At 59.5% G+C, this 11318-nt stretch overlaps 1 protein-coding gene across 1 annotated transcript; it reads right to left on the bottom strand.

Annotated features, from left to right (window-relative positions):
* Nucleotides 1-323: 323 nt before the first annotated feature.
* On the bottom strand, nt 324-5496 carry MCRIP2 (MAPK regulated corepressor interacting protein 2). Its single transcript, XM_031447517.2, has 5 exons — nt 5217-5496; nt 4997-5114; nt 1281-1408; nt 951-1052; nt 324-712 (listed from the first exon to the last, which is right to left on the bottom strand). The coding sequence occupies exons 1-5, from the start codon at nt 5266-5268 to the stop codon at nt 642-644; spliced, it is 471 nt and encodes a 156-aa protein (XP_031303377.1). The 5' UTR covers nt 5269-5496; the 3' UTR covers nt 324-641.
* Nucleotides 5497-11318: the final 5822 nt, after the last annotated feature.

Genomic DNA, 11318 nt, shown 5'->3' with positions numbered 1-11318 from the left:
CCCATCCTGGGTAACTGGGACCCCATCCCAGGACCAGTTATGTAACATCTCTCCCATCTTGAGGCCAGGTTCAGACACTAGCCAATGCCAACAAGAAGAGGAAGGGGAAGTGGGTGTCAGGTGGGGCAGGGTGGTGTCCACAGGCTTCCATACAAAATGACCTGGTCCAGAACACAGGAGGTCTGGGTAAGAGGCCAAAGGCCAGAGTTGGACAAAACTTAAGCCTTGGGGAGATGAGGCCTCAAGGGAAGTTTGGGCTGGACCTGGTACTGGGACACAAGGGGCCTCCCATCCCCCCTACCAAGTAAAGGTTTCTCCCTAAGGGCAGTTTCTCAACTTTATTAGCCTGGAGCTCCTCCCCACCAGCCCCACGGGCTGGTCCCTGGGCACAGTGAGCAGGACTGAGGTCAGTCAGGTTCAGCCCCTGGTCCCTGGCAGCCTGGAACAGCTGGGCCAAGGGGTCAGCAAGTGCAAAAGTCCAAATGCTGGCACTTCAGGTGTGGCTGGCGCCTGGCCAGGCCCAGAGTGAAGCACGGCCTGCCGCCGTGGGTAGACAGGGCACCATGGTCCTCTCCTGGCAGAGGGTCCAGCGTGGGGCAGGGCCAGGCCCTGCACAGGCAGCATTCCTTCTGAGGCTGCGACTAGGAACAGTTGGTGATTCTGGCCAGGAACTGCTGTGCCCACCACTCATCCAGGTCAATGGGCACGAAGTCTGTGGGAGAGTAAAAGGCTGGGTGGTGATGCACCTCCCAGACCACCAGCATCCCTCCAGCCCCACCCTCCTGAGCTGACCACAGGCACATCCCCCAGACCACAAATGTAGCAGACACTGGGAAGAATTGGGTCAGGCTCTAGTCCTCTTCCCGATCCCCTGGGATTAGAGCCTGGCTGAGCCCAGGTCAGGGTTGGAGGAGGTGGAGGGGACTCCCTGAGGACGGGGGAGGGCTCACTCTGCAGCCGGGGATTGGGCGTCCTCTCCACATACTGCACAGGCCTTGGCCCACTCTCACCGGCTGGGCCACCACCCAGTTGCTGCTCCACTTGCTGCCAGGCTGTGGGGAGAAGATGGTCAGTCTGAGCCAGGCCCCTGGCACCCTGTCTCCCGCCCCAGGGCCTGGTGGCCACCCTGGATCCCAGCCCAGAACTGGGAGTGGGCAGCCTGCTGGGTAGAGAAACAGGCCAACAGCCTAGGAACAGCCCAGCTCTCTGGCCACTTCGAGTCAGGTTACAGTGGGAAGAGGACCAGTAGTCCAGGCCACAGCCTCGGACCTCAACACTACCTTCGGACACAAACCGGACGTTCTCCTCGTGGGCCAGTGTGTAGGTCTCCTGGGTACCCTCGAGGGATGGGGATGTGGCAGGGGGCCGCCGGCCATTCACCCGATTGAACACGAGCCTCGGCCCTGGACTGCAGGAAGGGGGAGGAGACGGTCAGCAACTGTTCCAAGCCAGGTGCTACCTGGCAGAGCTCCTGGAGCAGCCTCAGGCCACACCCACCACCCCTTGGCCAAGCTCAACCTGGGCACTTCCCTGAACCCCAGGGAAGCTACATGCACAGACAGTAGCCCAGGCCTTTCCCCTGCAGGCCTGTGCCCCCAGCAGCTCGGCTCATACCTGCAGCCCCCGGCCCTGAGGCAGGCCCAAGACTGCAGGTGGGAGTGCGGGGAGCTCTGTGTCCCAGATCCCCAGCAGAGTTCTGGACTCAAGGCACATAGGCTGCCTCCCAAGTGTCTCTCAGGAACCCCCATGGCCACTTGCCTCCCACCTCCCCTGGACCAGCCAGGACCCCAGCAGCCCAGGTTCTGCCCTGAGTCACTTGGCCCCACCCCACCCACCAAGCACAGTTCTTGGTCCTTTCTCCCCAACAGAAGCCTCTCCATCTCACGACACCCCCAATGTGGGAGGAAGCTCCCAAGCAAAAGCTGGTGGCCTTTGCCCTTCCCTCTCCTGGCTGCCCCAGGCCCCGCAGGGAAGAGCCCCAAGGGACAGCTCTGGTCTGGCCCAAGAGCATCAAGTGCAAAGTGGGCCATCCTGAGTGGGGAGGGTGTGACTGCAACCCTGGCCCATCCCTGCAAGCCCCAGACAAGGGGCTATTCTCTTGCTCACAGGGGCAGGAATGCTGAGTGAGGAGATGGTCCTGGGTGCTGGAGCTAAGCCTGGTGGGCATTCAATGTCTAGGTGGCCACTGGGCCCATCCCAGCCAGCCAGGCCCAGGGCATTGATGGGCTGCCCTGGCTGGTGGCACCTGGCCCAGCCCTTATACACATGAAGCTTGGGATAGGGCCATGGAGGGAACAGGGCCCACACCTACAGCAGGAGGTGGGAGCCGGGAGTCCTGGGCTGCACGTGCCACTCCGCCAGGCACTCGCGGTCCCGCCGGCCTGCTCGCCATCCTGGGCTCAGGTGCCCCACCGCCGCTCGGGGTTCCTCCTCAGTTGAGAGGGGCACTAAAATAAAGAGGAGCATCTTGAGGGGCACCGGTCCCGCCAGCTCCAGGCTGACAGGGTCGTGGCCATAGAGAATGTAGAGGGGCAGGGCTCCTCTCAGGCCTGAGTTGTCCTCAACTGGGACGGCCCCTCACCTGCTCCCCCAATCCCTGCAAGGCCATGAACTCTAGGAAAATTTGGAGACCAGAGATCGTAAAAGGGAAAAAAGGAAGACTTAGGGCCAAGAGCTATGAATCATAAGGACCTAGATGGTGTCCTGGAGGGGGCTGAGAAGGGGCCCCAGCAGGCAGGCACATGCCCAACCCCGGCTGGTAGTTACATAAGGCTACTCTGCGGGCCCTCTAGGGGAAAGGGCACGGCTCTTATGTGCACCTTCAGAGGAACACCACCTCCCACCCTGTTCTGCGCCAGCTCCCAGGGACACTATTAGCTCCATCCCACAGCACCCCAGTCCCTGCTCAGTGCCAAGAGGGGCATTCTCTGACTTAATTTGCTTCACTACCCACCAAGGTAGACCACTGGGCTCCCAGGAACTGGGCTCAACAGGAAAGTGACCTCTCCAAGGTCACCTGCGGTGACTGGATGGCAGTATCAGAACTTAACTGTATGCTTATCTGACCCCAAAGCCTAAAACCCAGTAGAGCTTCCAAGCCCCCTTCCCTACCAGCCCATGTGCCCATCTTTCCCCACACCATCAGGTGGTCACATGGCCCCAGGTTTTCTTCTCCCAGAGAGTTTATATCGACTCTGTTCATCTTTCTCTCGCTGGGAGTGAGAGCTCATCAGAGGTACAGATTCGTGTGGCCTGTTGAGTGGCACCCAGACCTGCACCCAACTGGAACCTAAGCGTTGGTGGTGCACCAAGCACTCCCTTCTTCGAGGGCAAGTCTGGGTGAAGTGATTTTAGAGGGTTGTCCCCTGAGAAGGTTCAGGGGTTGGGGTGGGGCCTCCCCCTTGTGGAGGACCTGCTGGGGGCAGCTTAGGGAAGGGGGTGTGACCTCAGCAGGAAGAGGGGACCCGTCTCATAGCTCCTCTGCAGCTAGCAGGACACAGCACCACACAGGACTGTGGGGCCAAGCACCAGCACCCCAATCCCTGGGACCTGGCTGGCTGCAGCAACTTAAGGGCTCTGCACAACTTTTCCCACCTCTCTCCCCAACACCCTGACCCTGCCACAGATGCACCCTGCCTTCCCCATTCCCCAGCAAAGGGGCTGTGGAGAAGAAGGCAATGGGTTTCTCCAGGTAAAAGAGTGGGAGGCTCCCTGACTGGGTGACCAGGGTGGCTACACGCCTATGCCTTGTTCCCTCCTCTGGGAGGTAGGGTGGCTGTGAGGACCAAGTCTGATGTCACAGGGCAGTGTCACAGTACAGCCCCGGTCCTGGGTAGTATCTCCCAAAGTCCCACTCACCTCCCTTCCCAGGAGGCACCTGTGGCTGGCCTAGAAACTTTTCTTCCCTAGGACCAGCCTCGAAGTGTCAACATGCTCCCTGCAGGAGGCCCCTGGGAAGGGCCTCAGCCTGGAAGGGTCCCAACATACTGCCCCCACCTGTAGCATCTTGAGCGGGGCATAAATAATGAGGGGGAAGGGCACAGCACACCGCCCCTAACCTCCTGGCCAGCCTTGGAAGCTGTCTGTCCTCGGCTTGGGAAGTTGTACCAAGGCTGCCTCAGCGCTGCCTCACGGGCCCTAAGTCTGCTGCCCCCAACCACCCACAGGCAGGAGGCAGGAGCCCTCAGGCCTGGGTGGGCTTGGTCCAAAGCCCTGGGCCCAGGACTTGCACAGAATAAGTGAAACCAGAGGCCAGGGCCTGAGCCAAAAAGTTAAAGGTTAAGCCTAGGAGGATGAGGGATCTGACCTCCAGGTCACAGTCACTTGGAGGCCTAAGTGGTTGGACTGAGATTCCTACAGCAAAATTGGTCAGAAAAGGTAGAAAACCCACAACTCCAGCAACCCCTGAGCATCTGCGGGGGGGTCTCTGCACCCAGCCAGGGTGTTTGGGGTGAAGGGCAGGAGAGCAGTGGCCTGGCAGGGCCAGAGGGAACCACGTGCAGTTCTCCCCCAGCTGCTCTGCAAGCGCAGGGTTGGCAGCCTCCCGCTGCGGGCAGAGGTAGGCTTCCTGTGGGCCAGGGCCAGAGCCAGTTCCTGGGCCACCTTGTTACCGCCCTCCAGGGCGAATCCCCGGCAGCTCATCTCAAACCTTGGCCCTCGCAGCCCAAGGTCGGTCAGGGCACCTGACTCAGCCGCCTGGAGCCCCTCCGAGCCAGTCGGCTTTCTCTCGTCTCAGGGTCCTCGGGGTACCACAGGGCTCGGAGGGGTATCCGGCCCAGGCCCCTCCGACCCAGCAAGGCGCCAGGTGAGGCGGAAGCGCGAAGGTGGGGAGGCTAAGCTGCACACGCGTGCGGGGTCGGCGCGCCCCGCCCCCTCCGTGCCTGCCCGAAGCATGTGGCTAACCTTTCCCCAAGGTCACCCTCCAGGCCCCACGGCGGCCGGAGAGGGAAGGGAGGGGAGGGGAGGGCCGGTCTCCAGCCGGGGTCAGGCGTCTCACCTCGACAGGGGCCAGGGTCCCGGCGGCTGCGCCCGTGGGGGCTGCGGGGTCGACGGCGCGGGATGCCGGCATTTCAGGAGCTCTCCGAGTCTGCTCTCCACCTGCTGCTGCGTGGGACCTGCGGGCACCGGGAAGGCGCTTCAGCCGCCGCCGCGCCGGGGGAGGGGACCGCGTGCGGACCCCGGCTGGCCCTCCCTGCCCTGCCGGCCCCTCTGCGCACCTGTGCGGCGCTGCGCGACCAGCTTGCTGGGTCCCTTGGTGATGGTGTACATGGTGTGGAGGGGCCGTAGCGCGCCCTCGCCCTCACCCTCCCCGCCCGCCGGCCCGCGGCCAGATTCCGCGCCCTCCGCCCGGCTGGCACTTGGCGGGCGCCGAGGGCGCGGCCCCTTTAACGGGAGGCCGGAGTCTCGGGGAGGGGGCGGGCCCGTCACACACCCCCGGACCTTAAAGGGCCCGCGCCGAGGCACGCAGCAAGAGTGGCGCTTGGGCCTTTGGGAAGGTGGCTGGACCCGCGGCGCGGCCCGAGGCTGGGGCGGGGCGGCTGCAAACAGCGCCCGCCCCTCGGGCTCAAGGCCAAGGCCGAGGAAGTTCCCTAAGGCCCGAGCCGCCTGTTGGCCACCGGAGGCTAGGCGAGCCAGGGGGAACCCAGACGTGGCGAGGCTCCTCCAGCCCAGGCCATCCTGGGGTCGGCAGTGATGTCAAAGGAGCCGAGGCGTTGACAGAAGCTGGGGGTGCTCTTTGCGGACCCTAGAAGCAAGGGTGTTTCCACGCACCTCTGAAATCCTCCGCCAAGGTGCCTGGGCCAGTGTGAGGGTTCACTCTTATGGGACTTAGGGAGTCAGAGATGAGAAAAAGGCAGTTTAGCTCTCTGGGTTTGGGCAGAGATGTGAGACCCTGGGAATCTCCTTGTCACCCTGTGGGACAGGAGCAGTTACTGCATTCTGCTGCATTTCAGCGTTGCATGCTGATGTGCTCCCCCAACCCCATGGAGGCAGGGGGCCCCTTACCAGTCCAGGCGCAGCACAGGGGCTGGATCCTGTGGTTGGAGAAGGTGGATGAGGAGACCCAGCTTGCTTATGTCATCCCACAGGGGAGAAAGAGCACTTATTCCTCCCAACCCCCAGGCCATAGGATCCGTCACCTACTGCAGTGACAGTGCCTCAAGACCATTGTCTGTGATGCCCATCGACCATGACCCCCAGGGAGCTGGGCGACCATGACCCCAGGGAACTGGGAGGCCCAGGGAGGAGGGGAGGCTGGGCCATTGAGCCCTAATCTGCCAGGTAGCCCCTTCAGGCAGGCTGTACCCACAGGGTTCCTTCTTGAGAATTAGATGGAGGTGTGCCCCTTCTTCCCAGCTCCCTGGCTGCCCCAGGCTGGAGTGGAGGGGGAGTCACAGCAGCCTGGGTTTGGAGGTGGGGGGAGCCACAGCACACTTGGATTTGTGAGCCTGAGGGCCTTGTGGGTTTTGCGGGAGGCACCCATCCTCCCTGTAGTTGAGTTCAGTCCCTAATGCCAAAAAGAAAAAACTCTGCCCAGAGTTATCCAGGGGTTGTGGCATCTGCCTCTGAGGCTAGTGGAGACAACTTTGTGCCCCGGGCTCCTGCGCTGCTCCCACAGGTATCTGAGGAGACTGTTGGACCAGCACCAGCGCCTGGGCTCTGTCTCCACCTGGGAGCCACAGCCCAGTGAGGCTTGGAGCAAACTAGCCCAGCTTCCCCAACACCGCATCTTCAGAGCAGGCCTTGCTTGTGTAGTGTCCAAACAAGCACAGTACATGGAGAGGAGCGAGGGGTGGCTCCTGGCAGGGTAGGGGGTGGGGGCAACCAGCAAGAGGAACCCCTCACCCTACCTGCTCTGTGCTGTGTTCCTACCAGGCTATGCCATGCACCTGTGTGGGTGGCAGGGGTGACTGAGCCTGCTTGGGCACCTTCAGGGAAGCCTGCATTCCAGGGGTGGCTTAGCTGTCCTTCCTCTCATCTGCACCCCCCTCCTCATAGCCCGTTGGCTCTGAGTCCTGTCCTACTCAAGGCCGAAGAATAAGGCCCCCCTCTTCCCCAGCTGCCCCCTCTGCGGGGCCAGGCTGGGCTAGGCCTGTGACCCTGAGAGGGGAGAGCATGTTCAGGAAGTCCAGACCTGAGCAGGCCCCCAAAAAGCTAGCCTCTCCCTGACCTGCCTTTCCACCTGAGGTGCCCATCCCTCTCCCTCTCCCCAGCCTTGTCGAGGCCAGCACAGTCCTCTGTCATCTGTGCTGGCTGCCCTGGCCTCCCTGGTGGCCTCAAGCATAATGCTAACTCAGTATTGCTGAGGAGACCCCACAGGGTGAGGGGTCTGGTGTGGGGGGCCTGTGTCCTGAGAGCACGTGTTCCTGGCAGGCCCTGGGGTGGGGGAGTACCACTCCCCCAAGCTGATATGAGCTAAGAGCTCCTCCTCTCCCAGGCACCCTTCTCAGGCCAGCATGGACAAGGCGAAGGACAGGGCCTGTTGGTGGGCGGACAGGCCTGGCCTTTGCTTAAGTCCTCTGGTGGCTAAGGCTACAAGGCCCTAATATCCCAGCCCTGCCAGTGGGCCTTGTCTAAGGTCAAAGGTTGGGTCCAGAGCCTTTGGAAGAGCTCCCAGGAAAGAGCAGCCAAACATGAGTGGTCCTGATAGGCATGAGGGGAGGAGGTACAGGACAGGTGGGGGACAGTTGGGGTGGGGAGGTGAGAGAACCCAGTGGTCCCTAAGAGACACTGAGCCAGTGCAAGGGTTATCCATGGTGAAGGAAACCCAGGTTGTGGAGGACAGACAGCAAAGCCCTGACACTTGGAGGGGAGGAGAGGGGTGAGGCTGATCTCCCTGTGAGGGGCCTTCCCAGCCTCACTGCTCCCAGGACCCAATTGAGCACCAGACCTGCCTTGGCCTGGGGAGAGCGCCCCCAAGGGGTCAGGGTCCGAATGGGCCAGCTGCCATGAGTTCAGCTGGGATCTCCTGGTAGGGTCGGAATCTTGGTCAGCCTGGCTTTACCTGGACTACACTGTCCATCATGGCGGTCAGCATGCGAAGTCCTGGTAGAGACAGCATTTTGCAGCCACCAACATTCCCTGTTGTCCGAGAGGCTGGGAACCCATCCAAGAGTTAGAGTCAGGGGCAGTTGGACAGGAGGGAAGGGCCCTCACCCAGCAGAAATAATGGTTGTCATGGTAAGGGAAGGCCTTTACCTCACAGACCCCAGTTATCATAATAACCTCAGCACGTGACCTTATTTAGAGTAATGATCTTTGCAGATATAATTAAAACAAGGATTTTGAAATAGGGTCATCCTAGATTAGGATAGGCCCTAAATCCAGTGATGATCATCCTTGTAAGAGAAAGGAGGGCTGTTTGGACACAGAGAGACACAGAGGAGAAGACCAGGTGAAGACAGGCAGAGACTGCAGTGAGGTGGCCACAAGCCCAGAAACTCCTGGAGCCCCCAGAAGCTGGCAGTGGTAGGAAGGATCTCCCTGTAGGGCCACTGGAGGGAGCTGACACCTTTATTTTGGACTTCTGGCCTCCAGAACTGTAAGAAAATAAATTTTTGTTTTAAGCCACCAAGCTTGAGGGTAATTTGTTACAGTAGCTCTAGGAAATTAACATAGGAACGGAAGTGGAGGGAACGGGAGGTGGTGACTCGCCCAGGATCTAGTACTGGAGGGCTTGGGAAGAAGTTCAGACTCACATGGGGTGGGGAGGGGGTTCAGTGGGCACACAGGCCTGGACCTCAAGAGGGAAGCTGGACCCTGCCGTTGGCTCTGGACATCATGGGGCAGCACCCAGGGGCTCACTCCACAGCCCTTTGTCAATGAGCATGACTAGGAGAAGGTATTTCGGGCTCCATCAATAATCCCCAGAAGACACAACCCCAGGGGGTATCATACAGCACAGGCCAAGGTGTGGATGCTTCCAGGGGTCCAATATTTAGCATCCCCTGGGGGTCTTGGATCCTCCCAGAGTCTGACATACATCCTTGCATCCTTGGCTTTCCTGAAAGTGTGTGCTGACACATATTCACAGCAAAGGCCACTGCCCAGTTGTGTCCAGTTCCTTTGGTCCCAGGCACAGAGCTTGGTGAGTGCTGAAGGCAGGTGTCAGTTCACACAGCAGCCAATCCAGAGTAATGAATGGCAGGCATATATCAACCTGAGGTCAAAGGCTGTTAAACAGAAGATGTTGCTGGTCATTTGGACAATTCTGAAAGCAGCACCATCCAACATGGGGAAGCTCGGAAATGGATCTGTCTCAGTCTCCTTTCCTCTTACAGAACACAGGTGTACTCACAACACTTCAGATACCAAATGTGTGGGGTTTTCTCAGTAAGCAATTCTCCAGATCCCTTTGCACACCAACTGGGTGTCTTATGATTTAACTCAATCCTGGCATAGACTGCCCAGCATCAGTGCAGACCCTACAGTTTAAGGGGTCTGTCTCACAAGACAGGCCTTACTTCAGATGCTAGCAACAAGTCCAGACTGTTACCTGTGTTTCTGACCCACCAGCTGTAAAACGAGTTTTGTAATCCTCCTCGTGTTGCCAGAACAGCTCACAGAACTCATGGAAACACTTTGCTTCTGTTTACTGGTTTATCATAAAGGACATGACTCAGGAAGAACTAGATGGAAGAGATGCCCAGGAAAGGGGTGGGAAGGGGTGCAGATCCTCCATGCCTTCCTGGGGAGCCACCCTCTCTGCACCACCATGAGTTTACAGATGGAAGCTCCCTGAACCCTTTCATTTTGGGTTTGTATGGAGTCTCCAGGACACAGGCATGACTGATTAAATCATCGACCACTGGTGATTTGTTCAGTCTCCAGCCCCACCCACTCTTAGGAGTCAGAAGTCTGGAGTGGGGCAGAAAGTTCTAACCCTCTAATCACAGGGTTCCTTAGCAACCAGCTCCCATTTCCCAAAAGTCACCTCATTGATACATACCCAAGTAAGGTTGAAAGGGGCTTGTTACGAATAAAAGATGCTCCTCTCACCCCTGGAAATCTCCAGGGTTTTAGAAGCTCTGTGCCAGGAACCAGGATGAAGACCAAATATGTATTTCTTATTACATGACAAGAGCACAGAGTGGCCTGTGCCCAGGAATGCCATGTGAAGCCACCAGGAAGCCTGGTGCCTCTTGAGTGGGCAAGGTGGGCCAAGGGGCCTGGGTGGTGAGGACTCAGGTAACCACTGATCTTCACAGATGGGGGCAGGGGCAGGGATTTGCATTGAGGAACACTTCACCTGGAGACACAGAAATGGCTCAGCCAACAAACTAGGAGGAGGTGAGGCAAAACGTGAGTCAGGTAATGAAAGCTCAGGGCCGTGAAATGAGAAAGTCTGCTGAAGAAAACAGGGTGGTTGTAGAGCAGAGTGCCACCGGGGCGGGATGGAGGTGGGCAAGCTGGCCCACTGAGTGGAAACTTCCCAGGGGGTGTGTCCAGACCAGCCAACCCTATACCATTTCCTGTCCAGAAGCTGCAAAGTTGTCCTCTGTCTGACCACAGTCAGACTCTGGGCCCTTGTCCCCTCGACAGCAACCCCCGGCTAAAGTTCCAGTCAGTGCCATCCTCAGAGCCCTTGCCAGAGCGAAGTCGAGTATGGGAGTCTCAAGCGAGAAAAGTTGTCCAGCTAAGGAGATAAGCTAGTGTTGACTGCGGAGCAACGCCTTTAGCCTGCTAACAGGGCCCCTTCTGAGACATGGACCCCAAGAAGACAACCAGAGAAGTACCCTGGACACAACAGATCGGCCTCCGACTTGATTCCTGGGTTCACCGACCCTTCACAACACCCGTGAACCCTGGGCTAGCGCTGGTTATCTCGGTGCACAGAGAAACCCTGAGCAGCACAGGTCCAGTTCCTGCACGCTGGGCCCGCCCCACCCAGCACACAGCTCTACCCCGACGGGAGCCCCACCCACGACAAGGAGCCTTACCAAGCACAATCCCGCCCACCGGAAGCCCCACCCACAACACAACCCCGCCCACCTACGAAGGTCCTCCCCTGAAGAGCTCTGCTTCGGCCCCGCCCCATCACTTTTGGAATGCGGCGGTTGCCACAGATTCCAAGGTGCAACCCGAATCCAGGCTGCCCACAAGCCCGCGTCCCTCATTCCCGCTCCTCCCTCTCGAGAGCAGGGCGCCCAAGCGCACCGCGAGACCCCCACTGTCGCGTCCTTCTCCAAGCGCGGCGCTCCTATCCCTGTTGTTGGCGCGGCGGCGGCGCACGGGTTCTGGTCTTTCTGTGTGGTGTGAGAGTAGTGTGGGGAACTTGCGTCACGAAACCCTAAGTCTCGCGGGCCAGCGCTTAGCAAGTA

Source organism: Camelus dromedarius, chromosome 24 (assembly GCF_036321535.1).
Source record: "Camelus dromedarius isolate mCamDro1 chromosome 24, mCamDro1.pat, whole genome shotgun sequence".
Taxonomy (NCBI): domain Eukaryota; kingdom Metazoa; phylum Chordata; class Mammalia; order Artiodactyla; family Camelidae; genus Camelus; species Camelus dromedarius.
Note: the sequence above shows the minus strand (reverse complement) of the source record. Positions and strands in the feature narration are given on the sequence as shown.

What these genes read in the sequence shown, in the direction of transcription:
- MCRIP2 (XM_031447517.2), bottom strand. Translation starts at nt 5,268, where the DNA reads ATGTACACCATCACCAAGGGACCCAGCAAGCTGGTCGCGCAGCGCCGC. An exon ending in GGTCGCGCAGCGCCGCACAG is followed by an intron (nt 5,115 to 5,216) that starts GTGCGCAGAGGG and finishes CGGTGCCCGCAG; the next exon opens with GTCCCACGCAGCAGCAGGTG. An exon ending in CGTCCGGTTTGTGTCCGAAG is followed by an intron (nt 1,053 to 1,280) that starts GTAGTGTTGAGG and finishes TTCTCCCCACAG; the next exon opens with CCTGGCAGCAAGTGGAGCAG.